This window comes from Grammomys surdaster, unplaced genomic scaffold, assembly GCF_004785775.1.
Source record: "Grammomys surdaster isolate TR1022 unplaced genomic scaffold, NIH_TR_1.0 123393, whole genome shotgun sequence".
NCBI classification, from domain to species: domain Eukaryota; kingdom Metazoa; phylum Chordata; class Mammalia; order Rodentia; family Muridae; genus Grammomys; species Grammomys surdaster.
The window spans coordinates 2,777-30,603 of NW_021618651.1; the positions used below are offsets into that span (position 1 = coordinate 2,777).

The 27,827-nt window shown below is 37.8% G+C and overlaps 3 gene segments (V, D, J or C); all 3 read left to right on the forward strand.

The window, feature by feature from the left end:
• Positions 1–4,030: 4,030 nt before the first annotated feature.
• On the forward strand, positions 4,031–8,644 carry LOC114636277 (the record flags this gene model as incomplete). The annotated part of the segment is given in 3 exon segments: positions 4,031–4,359; positions 8,112–8,229; positions 8,613–8,644. Coding segments are annotated over 3 exon segments (479 nt in total), but the record flags the coding sequence as incomplete, so codon positions are not given.
• A 1,017-nt stretch (positions 8,645–9,661) lies between these two features.
• LOC114636278 lies at positions 9,662–10,143 on the forward strand. The segment is given in 2 exon segments: positions 9,662–9,740; positions 9,824–10,143. Coding segments are annotated over 2 exon segments (366 nt in total).
• A 15,619-nt stretch (positions 10,144–25,762) lies between these two features.
• On the forward strand, positions 25,763–26,214 carry LOC114636280. The segment is given in 2 exon segments: positions 25,763–25,808; positions 25,892–26,214. Coding segments are annotated over 2 exon segments (369 nt in total).
• The last annotated feature ends 1,613 nt before the right edge of the window (positions 26,215–27,827 follow it).

The following is a 27,827-nucleotide window of genomic DNA, read 5'->3' on the forward strand; positions in this document are numbered from 1 at the left end:
TAGGTGGTAGGACAGAAGAGAAAATATTGCCTTAGATTATCTATACAACACTTCACTAATTTCTTATAGTTTTAAGCCTTCAGTGAACCTGTAGCACTGGACAGGTGATAGATGTTTAGTCAGATAATTACTCCTAATGGATATGCATGTAAACATTCTCTGTTGTAAAATTCTATTTCAATTTATGATTTGATTTTTGGTGTGAACTTGTGATGAACTTTGTAATATGTTACCATGTACTCTGAGAGATGCATAAGTACTGAAGACAAAGACAAAGAGAATAGTAGGGTAGTTGGAGATATAGTAGTCATAGTTAGCCATTCATACCTTCCTTTCTTTTTTCTCTGCCTAGAATTTTTTCACTAAAACTTTTTCCTTTGTTAGAATTTTTTCCTTTTCCCCACTTAGGACCTTTCCACTTTTCCCCTTAGATAGCTTTCATAGGAAACTTTTTACAATTTAGTAATAAACTCTATAATAATTTTGCTAAGTGCGTATAATAATTTTCTTCCTGCCATTTCAGACTACCAGACATAAGTTAGAGCCCACCAGTTCCTGCTGTAATAGAACAAAGGACACATTGCCTAATCCTATGCTGTTAGGCTACAGGTGCTAATCACCTAAGTCTGCAGTCTTTTACCCTCAGAAGTTTTTAGGACTTTTTAGAAGTTATCACTAGCACTTCACTACTGGTCAGACAGCCAGAAAGCCTTGAGACCCTTGGACTTTAAAGCCATTGTTGGACTCTCAGATCCAAACCAGGGGATGTGCTCCCCCAGAAACACACAGGGAAAGAGGATTCACTGCAAAACATGAGGTTTAATGATAATAATAATAACAACAACAACAATAATAATAACCAGTTCACTGGGGTTCTTTTGCATGCACGTAAGAAGAGAACCCTGAGTTGGAGCTATGAGCAGTTTTTATACAGTTTAAGGGGTGGACAGTGACTAGGCACGATATAACTGGTGGAACAGTGTGACTTTTAAACTGATTGTTCTTTGGGGAATGTGGTAGCAAGGACCTCCCTTGTCTGTTAGTTCGAAGGATTGGTCCCTTCTTTGCAATGTGTCTATGTGCTCTGGACATTTCTCACCCTCCTTTGGAACTGAGGAATGTTAATCTACTTTGGTCTGAGGAATGTTAATTTACTTTTCCCTTCCTCCTCTGAATGTTAATCTGGCAAATGTCTTCTGGCTAAGGAATGTGCTCCTCCTGGGATGTGTCCTTGGTCAGTTGAGTCCTACTCTGTGCCCCTGCCACTACCCTCTCCAGGCTAGCAGGCTGCCAGTAGTTCAGATTGAGGATAATATTATCAGAAAGTAATGTTTAAAAACTTTTCATTCCTTTTTTTTGTACATTTCCTAATTCCCATATACCCTTCCTCACCACCCCTTACATTCAGTTTTCTCTCTCCATCCCCCTCTGATTACTATTTTGGTTCCCTTTCTGAGTGAGATTCATATGTCCTCCCTTGGACTCTTATTATCCAGTTTCCTTTGGTCTGTGGATGATAGCCTGGATATCCTGTACTTTATGAGTAATATCCTCTTATAAGAGAGTAATACCATACAGTTCTTTCTGGGTCTGAGTTATGTAATTTAGGATGATATTCTCATGTTGCATCCTTTTGTATGCAAAATTCTTGATGTTCTCATTTTTAGTAGCTGAATAGTGTTTAGTTTTGAAAATGAACTACATTTTCAGTCTCTCTTCTTTCATTAAGGAACATCTGAGTTATTTCTAGTTTCTGGCTATTATGAATAAGGCTCCTAAGAACAGAGTGGAGCATGGGTCCTTGAGGTATGGTGGAGCATCTCTTGTGTATATGTCCAGAAGTGGTATAGCTGGGTCTTCAGGTAGACCTATTTCCAATTTTCTGAGGAAGAAGGTTGATTTCCAGAGTGGTTGTGTTTTTGATCTTTTCCATTCTAATTGGTGCCAGGTGTAATCTCAGGGTCACATTGATGTGAATTTCTCTGATGACAGCATGTTGTACATTTTTTTTAAGTGCTTCTCAGTCATTTAAAATTCTTCCGTTAATAATTCTGTTTAACTGAATCCCATTTTTAGATTATTTTGTTTGTTTTTCTGGTTTTTTTTTTTTTTGCTTTGCTTTTTTTTTTTTTTGAGTTTAACTTTTGGAGTTCTTTATATATTTTGGACCTTAGCCCTCTATCAGATGTAGGCTTAATTAAGATTTTTCCCAATCTGTAGGTCGCTGTTCTGACTTATTGACAGTATCCTTTGCCTTACTAATCATTTAAGTTTCCTGAGGTCCCGTTTATTAATTATTGATCATAGTAGCAGAGGCATTGGTATTCTGTTCAAGAAATTTTATTCTGTTTCAAATGTTCAAGTCTATAACCCAGTTTCTCTTCTTCTAGGCTGAGTTTATCTGCTTTTATGCTGAGGTCCTTGATCTACTTGGAATTTGTTTCTGAGGTGTGTTTTCTGTACACAAATAAATGATGGTTTCTGTTTACTTATTAAGTCTTTTAGCCTGTACCTTTTTATAGGGGAATTGAATCCATGAATGTTGAGTGATACTAAGGATCAAAGACTGTTTATTCCTATTAATTTTGTTTTTAGAGGTGGTGTTTTGTCCCTGTGATTCTCTTCTTTTAGGTTTGCTGTGAGATGATTAATTACTTTTGTTTTGTTGGGTTTAGTTATTCTGTTTCTGTTGGAGTTTTGCTTCTAGTATCCTCTGTGTGGCTGGTCTAATGGGAAGATTAAACTCACTGTGTTATTAGTTAATGAAACAATAGCCATCAGAGTGTTGGGAAGAGACACTTTGGAAGGTCTCTAAGGGAACCACAGGAACCTAGTGGTCGTAGACAGTGGTGAGAGTCCTGAGACCACTGTTTGATTATAGCATATTTCATACATTATGGAAAATTTCAAAGAACAAAATCTGTATGAAATTTAGAAATGAATAATTTACATATATGTATAGTATTTTCATACAGCTGAATTTTTTACACTGTGCTTATTTCTCCTGTAACCTCTTGTCTCCCTATTTTCCCTTTATTCTACTAGACAATTTCAGTGAGACATCATCATGTATTGGCTTAAATAGCTGTATGTATCTATGAAATGATAAGAGCCACTAATAACAGTCTCATTTTAAAGTATGTGATTTTGAGATTGTCTTAAAAAATACAGTTATCTCTAATTGCATCCATGTTTCCAAAACAACATAAATTTCTTATTACTTTCTTGTTAAAAACTTCTGTGCATATATATATATATATATATATATATATATATATAAAACTTGGTGATAGAATCCCTTGTTGACACATTTACAGATTTACAGCTTACATCCATAATTTAGTTATTGACGATAGTGCTGCAATAATCATTCATATGTAAACATTTTGGTCATTTGATTGAGATTTTCAGTATATAACCTGTTGTAAAGGCAAATATTGTTGCATATCTCTGAAAGAAGGCTCTAAAATCTCAAAAATTAACCATTTAAGGAATTATCCATTATTTCATCATCATCACAACCACCATAAAAGGTATCTGATGATATTGTCCAAAAGAGGAGCAATAGTTACAAGCCAGAAACCTGCTGAGAGCTTATTAACTGACATTAAATGCACAGCATTTGCTCATGGCTCAGGGAAATTTTACGAGATGCATTGCCTCACAAAGTAAGTATTAAGACTTGAATACCTGAGTATCCTGCTGCCTAACTATTATATCTTCTCACTTTTTCCTGTCCACTTATTCTGCAGCTGGAGTAGGTCTTTATTTAAGAAATACTATGCTCATGAATATGTAAATTAATTGAATCTATGGCAGTAAATATAAGGATGTCCACACACTGAGAACAACCTATGATCAGTGTCCTCTTCACAGTCTATGTACACATGAAATCTAACCATGAAATTGAGGTGGGTCTTAATCTACCTCCTGTCAGTAACTGCAGGGTAACCTGCTCACCATTTCCCAATCTGAAAAGGAGACAGAGTTTGAAGGGACTATGACATCCAGTCTGCCTTTCTCTCCACAGGTGTCCACTCCCAGGTTCAGCCTCAGCAGTTTGGAGCTGAGCTGATGAGGCCTGGGGCTTCAGTGAAGTTGTCCTGCAAGGCTTTTGGCTACACCTTCACTGACTATGTTATAAACTGGGTGAAGCAGAGGCCTGGACAGTGCCTGGAATGGACTGGATGGATTTATCCTTACAATGATGAAACTAAGTACAATGAAAAGTTCATAGGAAAGGCCATGTTGACTGCAGACAAATCCTCCAGCACAGCTTACATAGAGCTCAGCAGCCTGACATGTGAGGATTCTGCAGTCTATTACTGTGCAAGACACAGTGTTGAAACCATGTCCCGAGTATGTCAGAAAGCCCGAAGGAGTATGACATTCCCCTAGAACACTAAAGATGCATAAGATTATTCTGAAGAGTTACTTGCAATTAATCATTCTGAGTGCCCCTTTTTCTGCCTCATTCCCACAGTATTATATGGTATTTGTCAAATTTTGAACATTATATCTGTGAATAAAGCAATGCTTTTCTGTTTATTGTGGTACACTGTATCTTGACTGTCTCTTCACTAGTGATCAATTTCGTTGGCCTTTTTGTTCCTTAATAAAACAATATTAAACAGATAGCATGATAATTCATAGTGATAAAATATTTCTGGATTCCAAGAGACTGAAACTTTGAACGGAGTTGTTTGGAATGAAGTAGAATATGAATTCTACATTTACAAAGTACATAAATAACATCTGATCAGATAAAAACTTGTCTCATAGTCCTAAGTGACCTGAATGTGTGCTGTAAACTCTGGCTGTGTTGTTCAGAAATCCTAGTCTCTTAGAATGTAATGTATGTATATCAGAATGCACAGTCATATAAGTATAATTCCTGTAAGTTGGACAACTCTTCAGAGAACTCAGTAATCAACTCAATGTATGTACATGTTAACTGAAGCAGGTTCTCAGATGATACATAAAACTTTCATTCCATACTTCCTTTTGTCCCCGTATTTGCATGCTGACTCAGTATCATGTCTCACAGTCTCGCACTGGGTACCTGCAGGTGACTCTTGTTCTGTAGAGCGTTTGCTTTTGGCTAAATGGGTGATTATCAACCAGCCCATAGATACTAATGGAACATGGTAATCTCAGGGTTTGATGTAGTAATAGTTCTCTATATTCAGAACATTAATTTTGGTTGTTCCTGTAGGAAACATTTCCCCTTAAATATGAATATCATATGCTTAATAGGGATGAAATCTCATATGCTGAATACATTATATCAGGCAGGAATTTCATTGGTCAATTATATGTTATATATCATGCAAATCAACTTCATAAATGTAATTTTGGTATTCTCAGATAATTCGTTCAGCAAAGCTCCCCCACTTTGTGAATCCACTGTGAGGATCAGTGTGGTTGTTTTACTTGAAGCTGGGGATAGATCTCCCTCAATACCTGTGGGGAAAATTTAAAAAGGCAGCCACAGCAGCGTAAGCCCCGGAGGGGCTTCTGCCATGGCGGGTCCCACATTAGGGAAGAAGATCTTATGGTTCCAGTGGCCCGGAGGCCTTGGCGGCGGCAGGCCCCAGTAACACGAGGAAGTCCTTGGTTCCAAAAAGTTTTATTGTCATGGCGGATAATAGATGGATCTAGGCGTATCCCCCCAAAACTCAGGACAGTCCCGAGTTATATAGGGAGAGAGAAAGGGGGAGGATTGGGGGAAGATCTGGGGGAGGCATGTTTAATTTGCTCTGACCTCTGGCCTTCATTAGTATGTAAATCCCTAGGGCCTGAGGCCTATAGCCTGGCCTATGTGACTCTATGGAGATGTGACTGTTTTTCAGGATCCTAGATGATGGGAGGGACCGAACTCCTGCAGGTTCTCATGCAGAATTCCACGGAGAATCTCCGGGTTCTAGGTACCTGCTCAACCATGACCCAGGATACCCTTATGCAGTCCACAAATACCTAAATATCTCAAGCATATACAAAAAGGACTTGGCGAAAAAAAAAAAAAAAAACCAAAACCAAAAGTTGCAGAACTAACACTGGCCAGTAGAAGAGGTTATATATTCAAAGTCTCTTTTTGTTAAATGCTGAGAAATCTCTGAAAATGTACTTTAAAATTAGGGGTTCATAGAGGGTACAGCTTTGGAAAAATAGACCTCATTAATAACATAGTTTGATTAAAAGAAAGTTTTCCTACATTATAGAGAAGATGGTGAAACATGTAGTAGAAGAAATTAGGTATCAGTATTTTCTATTCATAAAAAGACTGGTTTGGCTATGTTTTGGTTGTGCAGAGGACTTTCAAACAACAAAATTTCCCAGCTGAAAAGTGGGCTGTCATATATTAAATGGGTTGGATTTTGAGGTGATGTTTAGAGTTTTAGGGATAATAAAAACAAGAATGAGTTGTTCTGTATTTATTTTCTTTTTGTGACTGAACTTGTAATCCTGAACAAGTAATGATAAATCAAACATATATTCTGTTCCACATGGACAATGATTAGCCTGTCTTTGTTCTGTGAAACTTGTGTAAATAAAGAAGCTGATTGCTAGTAAGTCAGGGCAGCAGAATTGGACTGATTGGTAGTCAGAGCTGCAGAAGTGACCTGATAGCTAGCAATTCAGCTGTGAGATTCCCGAAATATCATGCCTGACTGCTTCCTTCTCCTCACTGATTCCTTATCTCCTGTGCTGCCCACTCTGTGAGCACAGACCCTTCTTCTATCCTCTCCATGCTGGGGAAGGTACCTCATCCCAGAAAAGACCCTGGCACTGTGTTTCTGGTGTGTGTGAGGAGTCGAGGTTGGTGCTTTTACTTCTGTCTGTTTTATCCCATTCCAGTTATCATTTTCTTCATCTCCTTTTATTATTGTGTTTAGCTAACTGATTCAGGCTTCAGCAGAAAACCTTCTTGCATCAAATGTAAACAGAAACAGAGACAAACAGCTAGACATTACCTGAAAGAACAGGAACACACAGTTCTAAATGGGTTGACTCAAATCAAATCCCATCCTTCAGAGTTCGAGGAATCCTTGAACTAGTCAAGACAAAGCAGAAAGAATATAAGAGTCATAAGTGATTGCAGACCCAGGATTTGAAGGCCTTTAACTCAACTGAGCCATGGTCCTATGAGCTCACAAAAATTAAATTTGCATGCACATGCCTACCATTGATCTGGTATTGATCCCTTGTATATATATTATACTTTCCATTTTAGTAGTTTTATTGGACTGCTGAGTGTTTGAACTTGGACAAGTTTAATCAACAAAAGGGAAAGAGTCCTAAGAGAAGGCACAGGAATCAGAGCCCATCTAGTTCAGTTTAATGGCTTTTGTTTTAGCTAACTATATTCTATTTTGCTAAGATTTATTTATACCTCTTAGATGTCTTTTGAGAAACCGGTTGTAAGTGGATCCAGACAGGAGAAGAGGTGGCAAGGCATAGGAAGGAGTGGAGGGAGGACAGATATAATAAATAAAATATATCATATGATAAAATAATTTGTTGTTAATTAAAGGGGAAATGAAACAATAACAAAAATTGACAAACAAAAAAGAAGCCCAATTTCACATTAAAGGACAGATAGTGACTTAATTCTTTCTCATTTTCTCAGTATTTTTTCTTTCATTTGCTCTAGGCATTCAAATCTCTAAGGCTTCAAACACAGGGCTCACCATACATGAGAAGGACATGCAATTAATCAATTTCCTCATCAAAATCAGTCCAGCCTTGATCCTGTAACTCTGACAGAGGCACACAGTCCTGAATTCCCAGGTCCCATCACTTAGTGATCAACAGTAAACAGAGAACACTCAACAAGCAGTGACACTAAGGTAGCATTTTTTTGTTTGTTTTTAAGTTTTCTAATTAAATATTTTAGAGAATTTCTTATGTGAGTACTGTTGTAGCAGATACTGTATCATTAAAAGCTTGCCATTCATAATGCTTGTGTCATGTGTTCTAGAACAATAATCCAGAACTCAAGCGTCACTTCTAGGCATGTTATCAAAATACATGATGAGGTGCCTATCCTCCTTGAGGTTCAAGAGAAAGGATCCCTCTTTTTAATTCTCACCACCCTGCATCTTATGCAGGCAGTTATCAGTGGCTGTGGTACTGAGGCAGTGGAAGAGCAGCCTGACTTCTATGCAGGACTCGATTTAATTCAGGAATCTTCCCAACATAATCTCAGAGCTGAAATCCGTGTTGGAGGTAAAGTATCTGTATTTCTGGTCCTGCAAATATGGAGTAATGATCATTGCAGAGCTCTAAGATTCAGACCTTTCATCTGGTTGGTTCTTTTCATTATCTCCAAGCAGAGTTTTCAGTAATTATCCTTTCTCATTAATACAGGCCCATTTCAGCACTATATTCAAAAATGTGTCAGCTTCTAAGCATCAGCCAGGTCCTGAGCTGTTTCAACATGTTAGTTATTATATCAATAGTTTCACTCCTATGTAAAGTTAGTATGGAAGTCTCTTTAATTTGTCTATTAAATAATGCAGGTTTTACCCTCTAAACAAAGCAGCTCTGCCCCAGGGGTAGCATGAAGAAAACAGGAAAGAGACTATTTTCTCCTGTTATTACATTTTTAGGAACGGGAACTGCAAGAGATGGTTCCAACTGAACCAAGGAGGAACCTGGCTTCGAGAGGGATATTATAGTAATAGTGGCACAACTTAAAATCTCTGATGCATAAATCATTATCCCTAGATAAACTAGAGCCATTGTATCCCTTAAGCTGAGCTCTGTGAACACTGGAGTTACAGGGATAAGGTTTTTCTTAAGCCAGATTTTGCAGCTTTAGTGAGAGCCATGACAAACCAACATGCATGGGAGCTCATGACCAGCAGGGGGCGTAATGAAGCTAACAATCCCCACAGAGATGAGATGTGTGTGGAGGGGATTCTGTATCCTCTGTGGTTTCTTTTCTTGAGTATATTAACTGGACAACCCTGCTGTGATTGTAATGTGATGTCTTTGTGGTCAAACACAGTAAATATTCTTTGTTAAACACTTCACAGATGCTTTAGTTATAAAATCCTTTGTTGACACAAGTATAGTTTATTCCTGTGATTTAGGTAATGGTGAGAGTGGTGCAATAATTATTGATCTAAGTATTTCAGAAATATATTTACTTTTGGGCATTTGCATGAAATTTTGAGTATATAAACTGTTGAAAAGCAAGTATTAATTACATATAAAGGAAAGAAGGCTCTAAATTCTCAAAAACTAACTGTTTTTGGAATTTTCCATCACACATATCATCATTATGGACATCATCATCATCATCATCATCATCCTCACAACCACCATCTGTAAATCAATCTGATGACATTCACTCAAAGACGAGCAACAGTCACAGACCATAAATCTGCTGAGTGGTTATTTTCCGATGTTCCATATATGAGCACACGACTCAGGAAAAGTGTATGGCATTCATTTCCTCTGAGAGGATTAAAAGTTGGAGTTGAGCATCCTGCTGCCTGACCCATGTGCCTTTTCTGTCCTTCCCCTTCAGTAGTTCTCCAGCTGAACTAGGTTCTTATGTAAGAAGTACCCTGCTCATGAATATGCAAATTACTTGAATGTATGACACTAAATACAGGAACGTCCACACCCTAAAAACAACATATCAGTGTCCTCTCCACAGTCCCTGAACATACTGACTCTAACCATGGAATGGAGCTGGATCGTTCTCTTTCTCCTGTCAGTAACTGCAGGTAAGGGGCTCACCATTTCCAAATCTGAAGAGGAGACAGGTCCTGAGATGACGATTACATTCACTCTGTCTTTTCTTCTACAGGTGTCTACTCTCAGATCCAACTGCAGCAGTCTGCAGCTGAACTAGTGAAGCCTGGGGCCTCAGCGAAGATGTCCTGCAAGGCTTCTGGCTACACCTTCACCAGCTACTATATGAGCTGGGTAAAGGACAGGTCTGGACAGGGTCTGGAATGGATTGGATATATTCTTCCTGGAAGTAGTAGTATTTACTACAATGAGAAGTTCAAGGGCAAGGCCACCATGACTGCAGACACATCTTCCAACACAGCCTACTTACAGCTCACCAGCCTGACATCTGAGGACTCTGCGGTCTATTACTGTGCAAGACACACAGTGCTGTAACCACATCCTGAGTGTGTCAAAAACCATAGAGGAGCAGGAAAATACCCTGCAGCTGAGATGACAGAAAGACTAACCTTTAGACTTGCTCATAAATAGTAATTTTGGATATCCATTTTTGGCCTCTTCCTCACAATCTTAGAGTACCTTTGTCATTTTTTAAAAAGGACTTCTATGAATAAAATGATGTCGATTTAGGATAAATCTACAGGTCACAACAAATTGCTACTCTCTTCACCATTTGCCACCTCCATTGACATGTTTCTTATTCAATAAAATAATAAAAATGGTAAAGTATGGTGATGCATAATAAAAATATTACTGGATCCTGAGAGATCACAACTTTTGTTGAAATGGTTGGAAATAATATATAATATGAATTTGACCTATAAAAACCAAATCAGCAACATCTGGGCAAACAAACACTCCTTCATAGTCTAAAGTTATTAGTGACCTCAAATGTATTGCTATCTCTTGCTGTGTGTTCCAGCAGAAATTCCAGTCTCTTGGAATGTGAGAAATATTTATGTCAGAATGCACAGGCATGTAAATATAATTCCTGTAGGTTGGTCAAAAAATTATTAAATCACTATTCTTGAAACTCATTTACAAACATAATATATGTACCTGTTAAGTTTTTAGGTTCTAAGATTATACATAAGTGTTTGCTCGATATTCCTTCCAAGTCTCAGTAATCATCACTACAGTCACTAGGCTTTATAGAAAATGGACCTGCACTGATACAGCATTGACTGTCTTAGTCCATTGCTCAGCTTCTATAGAAGTTTTTCTATAGAGTATTTGTAAATGTTTGTCTCTACATTCACATGTGTTTCTTGTGCTTTGTTTTTGGTCACTTTTCTTCTGTTCGTTTGTTTTGTCCTATTTCCATTTGCTGTTCTTCCTTTACCTAACTTTGCTTTCTTTTTTATTACATTTGTCTTCTTTTAGTTTTCTAAATAAGATAAAGAATCAGAATCAAGCTGGGAGAAGATTGAGGAGGTGTTGGAGAAGGGAAATCAGGATTTAGAATTTATTGCAGGAAGAAGCGAATTTTCAATGAAAAATAGGAAATAAAGAACTTAAAAATTTAATAAATAAGTAATTCTGCTAACATCTTTTTTGTGTAAATATCTTATATGCACAAGTACCCATTTTTCAGGTCTCATGTCCTTTTAAATTGCTAAAGGTAAATCTTATGTCATGTCTGAAAACATGTAAGGATAAAGCCTATGTAAAATGTGTAATTCTACATTGTAATAAAACACACAAGTAAACTGTATGTGTTTTAGCCTCTTTCTCTCTGTGTCTCTCTGTCTCTCTCTCTGTCTCTCTCTCTGTCTGTCTCTCTCTCTCTGTGTGTTTGTGTGTGTGTGTGTGTGAGAGAGAGAGAGAGAGAGAGAGAGAGAGAGAGAGCATTTTTAGTAAAGAACTTTTTCATTACTAATTTCTAAGTACACAGAGAAGTTTTTACTAGGATATCTTTTGTTTCTTAAGGGTGTCTCTGCAGGTGTCCTGATGGGAAAGAGAGCATGGGAAGAGATAAGAATTCGAACATAGTACAGATTGACATGGGAGCCAGTTGTTTTGATGTTATCTCTTCTTTGTAGTAAGAAAAGGCAGAGTTGGGCAGTGGAACTTGCCATGATACTTGGTAAGTTTGAGTTAGTTTGAAGTCCCATAACCTCATACATACCAGAGCATGGTATCAGCTTCACCTCCTTTCAACCAGGCCCCTGTCACAGGACCACAGTACCCCATGGAGAAAATTGTGACAAACAGTCTTGTAGGGGAAGTGTCCCTAGCCCTTCCACATGCAGATGAGGCATCCTTAACATGTCAGACCAAGCCAATAGTAAGCATCTGCTATCAGAACACCAACCCACCCAAACAAGTATATAAGATCTTATCCAGAAGGAATAAAAGCATACAAGAATTACTCTATCAGGGGTTGTCTGAGAGCTTCTCTCATATAAGAGCTGTAACACATCACTTTGGGAGAATAATCTCCCAAAGCTTTCACCAGTAGAACCTACCTGGGTCCACACAGATCACCTTATGCCTGGTAGCCCTGACCTTGGTTCCAAGGTGCTGCACCTGTCTTGCTAGCTGAGTTCCTTGATGGCTCTGGTGGTAGCAAGAGAGCAGTTGCACTCTTTTGCTCATGTCACCCTGCCTGCTACACAGCAATTGTCTCACCATAGCAGCAGCCACAGAAGAGTGCCTTGATCAAACTCCCCTCTCATATATACCTGAACACTCACACAGGGGCAGAGCCTCCCCTCCCCCACAGATCTCTGCAGATAGCATTCTGTATACAGACTAGCAGGTATGAGAATCCTTCAATCTGGTGAGATGTTCAAGGTTTATGTACAGCATCCATCCTGGTTTTCAGATTTACTTGCAAAGCATTTCATTATCTTATTGAGAGCCAGCTCCAATGTTGTATTTAGAATTCTAGGTTACAGTTTGGATTCCTGAGATTAATAATGAATTAATAAATAATTTCTTTCCCTTCTTTCCAAGCTTGACTACTAGTAGCTGGATTACATTTTCCATCTCATGAGATTAGATCTTGCCTCTAGTAGCAAATTTTACATATCATGTCAACATATGTTTGATTGGTGCTATACTCTGTGCATATCTTCAATCTCATTTCCCCCTCCCAGTCAACTTATAATGTGATTTCCACACAAAATAAAAACAGCACCATCATTTTCACTCCAAGTGGTTAAGAATTTCTGAAGGATGAATGAATGGTTCTATTTTATCTAACAATTGCTTCCACTGCAGAGGTTTTTCCTTCACATGTCACTGTGAGAAACAGGGAGACCCAGTCGTGCCTAGAGCACTGACTGAAAAATATATTAAATAAACTCTCACCTTGAGTATGAAGTTTCATCTGAGGTTTGGAATTTTGAACACTTTAAAGTCATTCAGTGAAAGGTTTGAGGAAGTGAGCTGCTCCAAATTTTCCACTATAGTTAATAATGTTTAAGACCTCATTGACAGGGTGTGTTTAACATGTATATTTATATTACAATGTTACATAAATTTATAGAATTCATAATAAACTTAATTTTTGTTTAACACAGTCCACACTTGTCCCTAGTCTTTTAATCTGAGACCCAGAAGTACTCCAGCACATCTGATTAATTTAGGACAATATCTACATTCATTGCAGGTCATATCACAGTCTTAAATTGATATCTTACTTATATGCATCCCATGGACATAGCATCAGAAATGCAACATCTATGTTCCTGGTTAGATATGATATTCTCTCACAGAAGATTCTTTGGTCCATGAGTCCCATATTGGGGACAAGCAGTCCTCTTTCTGGTCTTCTGGCCTCTTTTTTCAAACCTGACAACTTAATAAAGTTCTGAAATCACTCCTTTATCGTCTGCTTCTTGTGGCAGCTTCTTACAGCCTGTCATTGATGAGGACATTTGTGAGATAGTTGAATCTCATGGAGAGAATTTCAGAGAATCTCAAATATTCTCTTTTTTTAAAGTCATATAATTCAATCATAAAAAAAGTCCCTAAAATATTGATAACCCTGGGGTAAGCAACCAAAGCATCAGTTCATGTCACACTGACCATCTTTCCATAAAGGATCAGGGCCTCTGTTGGCACTCAGCATTCTGGATTTGCTTTATTTTTACATTGTTGCTATAACTTTGTTGTAAGATCATATTTCATGGTTTTTATAGTCTTGGTATCTTTATCTTTCAACGTTTTTAAAATATACATATATTTTATTTATAAAATGAGTATGTTTTGGTGTAGCTCTCTTTGATGAAATCAATAGTTCACTCAAATTTATCTCCATACATTTTATTGTGTCCTACAAGAAATTCACTATGAAAGTTGTGTAAATCTACGCAAGTCATAAAATATCTATGTTCTAAAAGACCATTAGGGACAGAATCAAGGGACAATGCTTTGAACTTTAACATTTCTGAAGCAATGAAGATATTCCCAGTGTGTAACTTCCAGCATCTCCTGCCATCCATGTTCTCCTACAGGATGTCTAGCATCAGATAGAACTGAAGAAACGAACATTGTTCATCTTATAAAATTGTCACAAGTAGAGGGCAGTATAAAGATGAAGGCACTGATTATTGAGGAAACAGAAATCAGAAAAAAATGTGAGGCAGGAAATTGACAGATAAGTCAAGTCAATGAAACATCACTGTCTTCCATTGAATTATAGCATTCACAACTACCAGCCTGAGGGTAACACATACTATTAAATTCTGAAAGAAGTCTACACTATCAGTATATTTTGTGTGTATGTGAAAGAAAATATGTTCTGACAAGATTCACATAGGAAGCAATCTCTGGCATCAGGCACAGAGCAAAATGACGGCAGGGGAAACATCAGTGCTTTGAGTTCTTCATGTGTCCTACATGGAAAAACACAAGGTAATGATCCTTGGATAAGTGAATAGAGTCAAGACCCTTTAGATTAGACTAATGGTGTCTCCTGATCTTGCTCCTTCTATACAGCATTCACAAGAAATATTTTATTCTGAGGACATTGGACTTCTGTCAGTTATTCTTCCTGGTGATCAGAGGTCAGCACTTTGAGTGTCCTATGCTTTCTATCACAAATTAGTTCCTCTTGAGCCTTAAAACTTGAGTACACCATAGAGTGAGATTCTGATGAAGGGATGCAAAACTCTCTTGGCTCCACCCAAACTTGGGTTGAAAAGCCAAAATTGAATCTGGATCCTCACTGATATGAAGCCATACACAGGCTTACTTCCTCATTCTTGTTGTTGATTGTTCCTGCATGTGATTGACAATGCTTCCTAAAAGATGAACTTTTCTATCTTCACCCTATTCCACACTTACCATGTTCTTTATTTCCTTCACAGATGTCCTTTCCCAGGTTACTCTGCATGAATCTGGTCCTGGGATATTGCAGCCTTCCCAGACCCTCAGTCTGACTTGTTCTTTCTCTGGATTTTTGCTGAGCACTTCTGGTATAGGCATGAGATGGATTTGTCAGCCATCAAGGAAGGATCTGGAGTGGCTGACAACAATTTTGTGGGATGATAAGCACTACAATCTATCTCTGAAGAGCCAGCTCACAGTCTCCAAGGACACCTTGAACAACCAAGCATTCTTCCAGATCAGCACTGTGAACACTGTAGATACTGCCACATACTACTGTGCTCAGGGAGCACATTGACACAGCCTCAGTTTTCAGCTATAGAGTATTTCAGGTTGTTTCTCAGCTCTGATCCTTCCTATTATATCATGGAGCCAAGAAGACTGGAAATAGTAGACTGTAGACTTGTTCAAAATTGTTGTTAAGTATTGGCAGGAACAAGAGGATTAAAACTTAAATCTTATTTCATAAGGAATTTTTTTTAGTGACATTGCTTCTAAAATTCAGAGAGAAGGCATATCAAATTAGTGAATTTGTTTTCCAAATTCCTGTGTTTGGGTTATCTTTTTGTGCACTGTATAAATATTGTCTTTTTGTTCATATACTGATTTCTGTGGAGCAGAAAATTGAGTACAAACCAGTCTTTCTCCCTGTTATTGATATCTCTAACCATATTTTGTAAAAAAACTCCCTGTCTCAGCTCTAGACTGGTTTAATAAAAAGCTGATGGCCTGTCACAAAAAAAGGAGAGAATAGGCAGCATGTCTGGGGAGAGATAGAAACTCTGGTAAGGTATCAGGAGAAGATTTTGCTAGCCCGATGCAGAGAAAAGCATGCCAGGGGTAACTAACAAGTTTTTCCCAAAATATAGATTAGTATACATGGATCAATTTAAGTTATTAGAGCTAGTTAGGAACAAGAGGAAGATAAGGCTTAAATCTATAATCAATAAACCAGAGTCTTGTAGTTTTTATTCAGAGTTAGGGTATGCATGTTAAAACTATGTTTTTATATCCATGTTGGTGTTAATGTGATCACATGTATCTACCATAAATGGGTCTATAACTTTGGAACAGAAGTATTTGATCACACAGGAAATCAATATCTAATTCCTAGGGAATGACCACATTGCTGTTAAAGTACTATTTTTTTTTAATTGCTTGGTTTTCAAGACTGGGTTTGTGTGTATAGGCCTAGATGTACTGGACTCACTCTGTAGATGATGTTAGCCAAAATTTCAGGGATCCATAGGTCCCTATCTCCAGAATCCAGGAATTAAACATATTTGTAACCACCTTATTATGTTGAAGCTCTCTTAACAAATATTTTTAATTATCCCTGGTAGTTTCATGGGATTCAGGAGAGGGTAAGTTGCAGTGACATGCATTGATCACCAATCTTAAACTCATAATCTTTCTCATTCCCAATATCCCACCCTGTAATCACATGAGTGTTACAGAACACTAACTACATTGATACGAGACCATCTTTGGTATAAAAAGACAAGCTTTGATATATTGTGTGTCAGTGATGCTCAATGTTTAGTAATTACAGATGGTGATTGAGGACATTGTTGCAGATAAATGAGCACTAGAGTTAGTTACTAAGTGACTTCAGATGTAGAGACATTCCAGAGATTTCCTAAAATATCTCTAAAATGAATATTCCTGTGTCTGATATGTCCGATCACTGAGGACACCATGTTGTATCATTCTTTGAGGGAATAAGAGTGAGAAAATGTAAGACAGTTTCCAGACATAGTCTTCTCTGCAAAGGGACCGGGATTAGAGAAATGGTGCCCCCCCTCAGGTGTTGTTCACAATAATCAAATATAGACACTTCCAACAGGAAGTGCTAGGAGTTTGTCATCAATTAAAAGAGGGCCCAAGCAGAGGACAAGGGAAAAATCATACACAGTGAAAGAGAGGAATTGAAAAATGTTATAAATCATTATGACCATTTATTCAAGGAAAGCTTCTGCACAGCCATTGCACCAGATCAGCAGTATTATGATCCTCATATTAGTTTAGCTTAGAATAAGAAGCTCATATTTTCTATTTACATTCTAAGGACTACAGACATTTATGAATGTATTACATTATAAGTGGAGGATGTCTATGTAAATCTATATTACTTAAGAAGGCATTCACTGCTGTTCATTGAATCCTATGAAAGACATCATCATTCCATATATTGGAGTATGAAGAACAGCATTAGAGACATTGTCCAGCACCTCTGGAGTTCTGGAATGCCAAGATAAAACAATCTAACATTCTGTATTAAAGAGATGACTGTTTCTCTAGTTAGAAGTCATTGATGACCTGAGGATGCTGCCCTATGAACTGACACTTCACAGGATATCATACATAATCTGACCAGTTATGAAAGAGAGCACATGCTTCCAACTGGTTCTCCACCTTATAACCTGCAATATTAGGTGCATCCTATTTATGATACCAAAATTAGAGCACAATACACATGAATATTCTGAATTTTTGTAGTATATATTTTTGTTTTACTATTAGTAGTTATACTTCAGATATTTAAATACACATAATCACATATTTATACATAGTTTCTCTCATTCCTTGGACAATATTCTTGATGTGTCCTTTGTTACTTAAAATATCAAGTCCTGTAAAGCTTAACTAACATATGACCTGCATAGAAATTAGAGGATCCTAAATTGGAAAGCTACACATGGAGAGATTAAACATTCTATGCATACATGTTTCCACTCATTAGGATTGCTGTCAATGAGATTTTCTCTCTCCTTTTATCCAACTAAATGCATCCATATACAGGTTGGGAAACAGACTGAGTTGGAGAATACATTTGTCTGATTTCCTCTTCCTCCTCAATGGAAATCATTTTGAACTGTTAACATTACTTTGAGTACCACAACAGGTCCTCCTCTTTCTATTGACTCCTGTAAGCGAGTGTCCTAGGAATTCATTCATGGTTAGAGGAGAGATGCATCTGAGCACAAGACACATTGTTGTCATTGTGCCCTCAGCTGCTCTGGCCAAGGTATAGCTTGAGGAATGCAACAAAAACCCTTATCTTTCCTGTTGACACCTTATTACAAATGAGAATTGTTAGAACTAGGTCCACCTGCCACTAGGAAAGCAGATGACTTTGAGAACATCATTAATGATAAGGTAGAAACAACTGAATTTTGCAGGCTGAGACATCAGTCATCATCTCCAGATAATCAAGAGACACTTCTCCTTGCATCTGAGCCCTGAAAGCACACTAGTTTCAGGGATATGTTACTGCTGAAGTCAGACTGAGCAACTTCAGTTTAAGTGATGAAAAATCTACCTGCAGGTGAGTTCAAGACCAGCAGGGGCACAATGGGGCCAAGAATCCCCAGGAGAGAGATGTGGTTGGTGTGTGGTGGTCTCTGTATCCTCTGTGGTTTCATTTCTTAACGTACATGTAATTATTGTGATTGACATGTAACATTTCCATGCTCCAACACTGAAGAGTCCCAACTTCCTGACCACTTTATTTTATTTTATTTTTTTATTTTTTAAATGTTAATCAAAGGCTTTATAAGTCTGGTAATGGTCAATAACAAGATGCCTATACAATCAGACGTGTAACCCAAAGGTTAGCTTCATTAACTAACAAGGTAGGAAGTCCATTCAGTGCTATGTATATACACATATGTGTGTCATTCACTAGTACATAAGGAATGCCTAGAATCATTCCAAAGAGCAAGTGAGTATAATTTCCTCATCAATTATCAAATACCAATAGACCCTATTGGTACTTGTCCTTGGTAGTTCCTCGCCATTGTTTTGTAATATTTTAAAAATATGATTATATTTTGCACCAAGGTGAATGTGTTAACCTGAGAAGAAAATTGATTAAATTCAACTCTCACATTCTATCATGCTGATCCAAGCAATCAAAATTACATGCCTAAACTTACAAGTAAAAACATTTTCTACTTAGGTGTTTCATATATTTCCATGCTTTAACTTTGGCTGGCTTGATTTATTCATGATTGTGGTGGCAACTGTAACTGTTGCGTTCATGTGTGCAATGACCATGTTCAGTTCTGAGACACCATGGAATAATTTTCATTGCAGATCTCTATGATTCAGATCTTTTATCTGTCTGGTTCTTTTAAAAATCTATAAAATTTGTCACTAACTATCCATAGTGTTAACACAGGCCTGTTTCAGCAGGCCTATTTCAAATTTCAGCTTCCACGAGTCCAGCCATTTCCTGAGCTGCTTCAATATTTTAGTTATTTTTATAAACAGTCTCACTCCTGTGTTCAATTATTGTGTAGGTTTTTTCACTGTGTCTACTAAACAATGTAGGGTACACGGGTGCTCTGCCTCAGATGTGTCTAATGATGACAGTTACCTCCCATCATTACCTCTTTCCAATAGGAGTGCTCCATCCAACTGCTGCTAAGGAGAAACCTGGCTTTGAGAGGGATGTTATAGTAATATTGGCACAATTTAAAATTGCCAATGAATTAATCACCATCCCCATGTAAACTAGAACCATTTCTACCTTCAGCTGAACTCTTTAAACAGTGAAATCACATGGATGAGTTATTTCTTAAGCCAGACTGTGCACCTTCAGTGTAAGCTATGAAAAACCTACTTGCATGGGAGCTAACGACCAACACAGGGCACAATGAGGCCAAGAATCCTGTATTTTCAGTAGTTAATTTTCTGTAATTAAGCTTTAAGTGCATTTAGCAATTTGGTCTAGGGAACTTCATTTCTTGAAGGCATCCATGCAGGTTTCAGAAAGGGAAGCAACCCAAGTGAAGAAACGAGAATGGAATGTTGTTCAGATTGACTTTGTCAATTTGGATCAGACACAGGGAATCTAAGAACAGGCAGTTTATTGTAGGTATTTTAGAACACAATAGGACTAGGAAAAGGTTCTCCAGGCAACATTGATTTCCATAAATTTTTCCAATCCAGGTGCACAATGATTAAGGTGTGAAAATATATATAACATATAATGAAATTCTCATGACCATGAGGGTGTGTTCTACAACTAAAATGTCTAAAGTCTAATGTGGTCTCTGACCAACAGTATAGAGGTCATCAGGCCATAAAGTACATGTGACATCTGCTCTAATGATGGGTAATGGTGTAGGGAGGGAGAAGACTAGGATAATCATTTTGGGGAATTAGAGTGAGGTCTGTCCCTACAGATAGCAGAAATGTCAACAGGCTGATAAGAACCTCAACTCTCAGCTTTCTGGAGGCTGTTCAGGTATTTGTACAATTAAAATTCCTGGATTTCTTTGTGCTTCTCTGTGAGTTCAATGCCCTTGGTCCCTCTTCAATTTCTTTGTCATTGCCATCAATAATATTGCTAAATATTTGTTGTCAGGAAAAGAACTACTTCTAAGTAAATTAGTTGTTCAGAACCAGAGGTGTAGGTGCAGAGATGAATGTTTCCTGACTCTGTCCTGGTTAGTTTTCTCAGTTGACTACATTTGAATCCAGGACACCATTTCCTATGTCAGTTAATATTTGTCATGATGAGCAAAAGATTTGACTGAGGTCACTGCAGTTAGTTCTTAAAATATTTCATCATCCTGGACCTGCTACAGAAACTGAAATGACACAATTTTGAGGCTCTTTCTGTTATCAAGGAGACAGTAACTCTCCTTGTAGCATGAATTAAACTGGTGTAGTTGAATCTGATGTAAATCTAACCAAGCAAGTGGAAGACTTGTATGACAAAACTTCAAGTCTTTGATGAAAGAAATTGAAGAAGATATCAGAAGATGGAAAGACCTTCCATGCTTATGGATTAGTAGAATTCACAGAGTAAAAAATGCCAACCTACCAAAATTAATCTAAAGATTCAATGTAATCACCATTAAAATTTCAAACACAGTTCAGTACAGACCTTGAAAGGATCACATTAACTTCAATAAAGAGCAAACAAAACAAGAATAACCAAAACAAAATCCTAGGACAACTAAAACAATTTTGTACTTCACATTCCCTGATTTCAAACTGTATTGCAGAGCAATTGTAAAACACCTGTCCTGATACTGGCATAAAAACAGGCAGGTTGATCTGTAGAACTGAATCAAAGACCCAGAAGTGCCTCCACATACCATATAAATGTGGTGTTGGTAAAGAAACCAGAAATATAAAATGGAAGAAAGACAGCAACGGAAATAAAGAACAGAGAGGGGGAATTGTGATCAGGATACAATATATCAGAGAGCAAAAAATAAAATTCTCAAATAATTAACATAAATATTATAATAAATAAAGAAAGAAGGAGATTACTTCTGCTACCATTGTTGAATAATATGTTATGAGAAGTAAACAGCTGTTTGGAAGGCTATTATACTCTGGAGGATTGGCATGTGTTACTATATAGATTAAGCTAGAATGTCAGCAGAAGTGCTTGCTATACATCCCAGAGTGAAGCCAAGGGCACATGTATGAAATCAGACCACTGGACTTGAGTGAATATTAGTTATCTGTTTGTAGAAGTAAGGGTCCATTTGAAGCCTGTGGTGTCATAGGAATGGGGTCATAACCTGGAGTATACAGTTCTAGTGGATTATGTCTTAGAATTAAAGCCCTAACACAAGGTTAGTCATACCTATGGGTGATGGTACCAATTTTTGCAGGAAAGTGATAGACACATTTTCTAGGAGGGGACACAGTACAAAGTTATTTACTGAAGAATAATGCTACACATTTTTTATATTCCTTTAGCCTATTTTTTAGGATTGTGTATCATGCAGCATTCATAATTCAATAATCCATAAAATGTTATGTCTTCTGATCCAATTTCTACAATTTAACATATGCATCCAACATTCAATAAAGATTCTTAATCTGATGTAGTGGAAGAATAACATGACTGCTTGCACAGGAGTGAGCATAATTCAGGAATCTTCCCAACATAACCTCACAACTGAATGCAACAAATCTGAGAGTTGGAGGTAAATTATCTGTATTACAGATCTCCCAGACAGCTATAGACACCATATTCTTGTGTTTCTGAGAACGAACATGAATGCCCATGATTCTGGATATAATTGTTTTGGAATAACAACAACCATATGCCTTTTCATTCCTCACCATTTCAATGTTCTCAGAAATCTGTTCTGACAATGGCTGGACATCACTGGTGATGGTAAAGCTATGTCTGTAGGGTCCCAGGAAAGTCATGCCAAAGTTCCCAGCACCAAGGGGTCTTATGTTACCCCAATGGACTTAGGGCAGGGAATAAGAGACAAAGACAGAACAGAAAGAACAAGGAAGAAGGGGAAGAGAACAAGGGAGAGGGAAAGCTTTTCCCTGAGTGAGACAAAGGAAGAACTTAGTCTGCCTAGGGAGGAGACAGTTGCAGCACAAAGGAAAATTGCTGTTCATATGGTAAAATGGGACAACCTATATGAGGATGAAGGATTTTTTCTTAATTGGACATGTTAATTAGGAGATCCAAAAGGGAGATTGATTGATTGATTGACTGACTGATTGATTGATTGACTGATTGATTTTACATTCCAATTACTGCCTTATTTACTGGCTCTCCATAAACAAGTGCCTCCTTCTAGTCCCTTCCCTTCTGCTGTGAGAGGATAGGTGCACCATTGGATATCCCCCAACCCTGACCCATCACGTCTCTGCAGGTTTAGGGGCATCATCTCCCACTGAGGCTAGATAAGGGAGTCCAGTTAAGGGAATGGATTCCAAGAGAGGAAGCACCTTTAGGGAAGTCCCCCACTCCTGTTATTCAGGGACTCACATGAAGATTAAGCAAACCATCTGATATGCATATGCTGGGGGCCTTGTTCCAATCCATGTGTGCCCATTGGTTGGTGTCTCAGTCCTTGAGAGCCCTTGCAATTATGGAGTCATTTTCATTGCTGATCTCTAAGATTAAGAACTTTTATCTTGTAGATCCTTTTCATCTTTTCTAAGCTTTTTTTTCTAATTATCTATTCTTGTTAATGCAGGCCTATTTCAGCATTAAGTTCAAAACAGCTTGAGCCTCTAAGGGTAAGAGAAGTCTTGATCTGCACCAACATTTTAGTTGTTGATATCAACAGTCTCATCCTGTGTACAACTATTGTGCAAGTCTTTTCACTCTTTCAATTAAACAATGTAGTGTGAGTGATGTACCCTCTGAGCACAGGTGCTCTGCTCTAGGTATCATCTGATGAAGACAGGAAAGAGCCTGTTATCTCCTGCCATTACCTTTATAGCAACAGGAACTGGTAGAGCTGGATTGAACTACCAACAAGAGTAATCTGACTTTGAGAGGGTTATTATAGTAATATTGGCACAGCTTAAAATTACTGAATCCTAAACCATTATCCCCAGGTAAACTAGAGCCATTTATCACAGAAGCTGAGTTCTGTGGAAACTGGAGATTTGAGGAAAGTTATTTTTTAAGCCTGACTATGCAATTTATTTGTGAGCCATGACAAAACTAACTGCATGGGAGCTCATAACAAGCAGGGGTCACAATGAGACCAATAATCCACATAGAGAGATGAACTGTTGTGGAGAGAACTTTCCTCTGTGGTTTCCTTCCTTTCTTTTTCTTTTTTTAAAGTGTATTAACTGATCTGTCCAGCTGTAATTGACATGTGGTGCCTCCATGCTCAAACCCCATAAAGATTCTTTGTTAAACACTTTACAGACTTATGTTTAATTGTTTTTCTTTGTTTTTTTAATAGTTTGAAAGAAATTATACTTTGTTTTCTAATAACTCATTCCCTCATGGTCAACTTCTTGTGGATACTTCCTACCTATCAACTCACCCAACTACACACTTTGTTTTTCTTTCTGAAAAATCAAAAATGGAAGAAAATTACAAAGGGATTGAAAGCAAACAAAAATTAAACAAAACAATGTAAAACAACACCACACACACACACACACACACACACACACACACATATGCAAAATGTGAGGCAAAAAGAATTGAAGAAGGTAATATTAGAAAAAAATCTGCAAAAATACCATTGAGTTCATTTTCTTGTTGGTTACTAACTGCTAAGCAGCTCTTCCATGATTAATTGTGCTTAGCATTCCCTATGAACTCCATTGGAGGAAACTAATTTTTCCTTTGCATGTGAGTGTCAGTTGCAGAACTCCTTGGTTAGCAGTGATAGTTCATGTCCAATTCCATCTGCCAACGTGGAGATTTTATGTGGGTTGACTTGGTTCAGGTTCCATATCTGCAGACACAGCCTCTGTTAATTCATATGCGTATCACTCCAGTAGTATCTGGAAGACACTTATTCCTTGAAGTCAGTCAACCTCTCTGACTCTTATAATCTTCTCAATCTTAAAACTTTTCTTACTCTGTTTAACTCTATTTTACTATATCGTGATTGTAAAATCCTCATACTCTTCTGTCCCAATTCTAGTATCTCTGCTTCTACAATTCAATATACCAAACAAAATATTCACATCTTGGAACACAAATGAGTGAGAAAATGAATCACTTGCTTTATGAACATGGGTGATCTATTCAGTATATTTTTCACTTCTATGCAGATACTTATAGATAATAAAATTCATGTTTTACCACTAACATCCAATTTTCTATGTATTCCACTTTGTCATGTTTTATTTTTGCTTTGTTGGAAACCTGGGATGATTTACTCCTCTATATTGCTATTCATAGAGCATAAATAACATGCTGTGAATAAAGATGGGTGTGCAAGTGTCTCTACAATATGGTGTAGAGTCATTGGAATACATGTTTGGGAGGGTAATTGCTGGGACAAAGCATAATTTTATTTATTTTTGGTGAATATTCATAGGAAAGTCTTCATCCCATGTAAGTGTGGTGAAAGCCAATGTTTGGAGGTGATATAGATCATAGTTGTATTGCTAAGCATCGTGTTGTCAAACTGTCTTATAAATATTTATGTTTATACCCAGTATATTGTCTGAGCCTTGATCACAGAGGCTCATATATGCTGTGTCTTAAGACTGATGCAGACGCTCATGAGTGGTTAAATATATAAAACCATGTCTTAATGATAAAATCATTTCTTGACACATCTATGTCTACCACTATCATTTAGTTTTTGATTATCTTCCTGCAATAATCATTGATAGGTAAAGGTTTTTGAAGCACATTTACTTTTAGTCCTTTCAGTGAGTTTTGAAGTAGTATATACCCAGTGGGAAACACAGATATCAATTGCATATATGTGAAAAAATCTGTAAAACTAAAAAAAAATTAGCTGTTTTTAGAAATTTCCATTGTCATCATCATCATCATCATCATCAGCAGCAGCAGCAGCAGAAGCAACAGCAGCAGCAGCAGCAGGAGCAGCAACAACAGCAGCAGCATCACATCCCACCATCTGTAAATCAACATGTCAACATATCCCTGAGTAGAGCATCAGACTCAGTCCAAAAATCTATTGAGAGATTTGTCACTGTAATTACATCCATAGCATCAGTCTAATGTTCACAGGAAGTATATGTGATTAATTTCCTCAGAGAGAATTAGAACTTGAACCTGAGCATCCTGCTGCCTGACCCATGTGCCTTTTCAGTCCTTCCCCTCCAGTTCTCCAGATGGACTAGGTTTTTATCTAAGAAATAGAATGCTCATGAATATGCAAATTACTTCAGTCTATGGCAGTAAATACAGGGATGTCCCCAAACTGAAAACCATCTATGATCTCTGTCCTCTCTCCAGTGCGTGGACACACTGACTCTAACCATGGGATGGAACTGGAGTTTTCTCTTCATCCTGTCAGTAACTGCAGGTAAGGGGCTCACCAGTTCGAAAACTGAAGAGAAGATAGGAACTGAGGTGACAACGACATATATTTTGCCTTTCTCTCCACAGGTGTCCACTCTGAGGTTCAGCTACAGCAATCAGGAGCTGAGTTGGTGAGTCCTGGGGCTTCAGTAAAGCTGTCCTGCAAGGCTTCTGGCTATGACTTCACCAGCTACTACATAGACTGGGTGAAGCAGAGTCATGGAAAGAGTCTTGAGTGGATTGGGAATATTCATCCTTACGATAATAACTACAATGAGAAGTTCAAGGGCAAGGCCAAGTTGACTACAGACTCATCCACCAGCACCGCCTATATGGAGCTCAGCAGCCTGACATCTGAGGACTCTGCGGTCTATTTTTGTGCAAGACACAGTGTGGCAACCACATCCTGAGCACGTCAGAAAACTTGGAGAAGGAGCATCAAGCTGCCCTGCAAGTGAGAAGACTCAAAGAAGATTAGTTTGAAAACTTGCTCAGGTGCAGTCTTTCTAAATGTCCATTTTAGTGTTTGTTCCTATTGTGCTTTGGTCAGCTTTGCAAAAGGACATCTATCAGTTATATGATATTTAGGATACTCCTAAAGTAACACATATCTTGTCAGTGTTGTCATCAGTAACCTCATCCATTGATATATTTCTTCTTTAATAAAAGAAAAAGGGAACGTGTCATTATGTGTGATAAAAACGCCCCATGATTGTGAATAAGACTAGAACTTCCTTTGAAATAGCTGGGAATAAAGTCTAATCTGAATTTGACTTGCAAAATTCCACCAAATTCTGAGCAAACAAGAAGCCCTTTCTCAGTCTTAAGGTGTTACATGACTTCTATATGTTTTGCTAACTGTGATGTGTGGTCTGGCAGAAGTTCTAGGCTCTTAGAATATAAGAGGAATTTGTATCAGAATGCATAGCTGCATCTCTCCTGTAGGTGCTAAGTTGAACAGTCTTCTGAGGTAGTAGTGAGGATGCTTACAGGAGAGATGTAAATGAAGACTCTGTGACAAAGGTTAGAAATCAGAGACCTGTCCAGTGAATACCAAAGGAATCCTGAATTTAGTTCTCATAGGCTTTATATATGTCTTAGTTAGAGTGTTACTACTGTAACATGACCAACATTAAATTGGGGCTGGCTTACAGTTTCAGAGTTTCAGACCAGTATCATCCAGGCAGGCATGGTGCAGTCAGAGCTGAGATTTCTAAATCTTTATCTGAAATGTGCTAGCAGGCTTACAGGAAGGTGAAAGTCTTATAGCCCACACCCAGAGTGACACACCTTCTCCAACAGTGCCACAACCTCAAAAAATGTAATTCTCTGGCTTGAGCATACACAAAGCATTACATAAGACTCCCTGGTCCCCATAGTCTTGTTCATATATTTGAGACTATGAGGGCCATACATAAACAAAGCATAATACAAAATATATTTAGTCCAACTTCCAAAGTCCCCATAGTCTATAGCAATCTCATCAATGTTAAAAGTCCAAAGTTCAAAGTCTCTTCTATGATTCATCCAATCACTTAACTACAATTCCCAAAGTAAGACAGGAATCAAGCTTGACAAACTTCAAACTCTGAATTTCCATAGCTGATGTCAAAGGAGTCCTCAGATCTCCAACTCCTTTTTCATCTTGGTTGACTGCAACAAACTTTTTTCTCCTGGGCTGACTCCACTCTCTATTATCCATCTTTCCTCGGCAGATAACAAATGGCTCTGGCATCTCGAACATTTTGGGGTCTCCAAGGCAACTTAAATGTCACAACTTGTAGTTTCAATATCTGGGGCCCACACATGATCTCCTGTGCTCCTCCAAAGGACTGATGTCACTTCTCAAGTTCTGTCCTCTGTAGCACTAAACTGAATATCCATTTCACTGTCACTGCTGTTCTTGGTGATCATCCTTTTGTAATGGCATCTCCAATGCACTAGGTACTTCTACAGCAACTAGGCTTAACCATTAGCCTCTTATAGACTCTCTTCATAGTACCAAGCCTCAAATCCTTTGCAT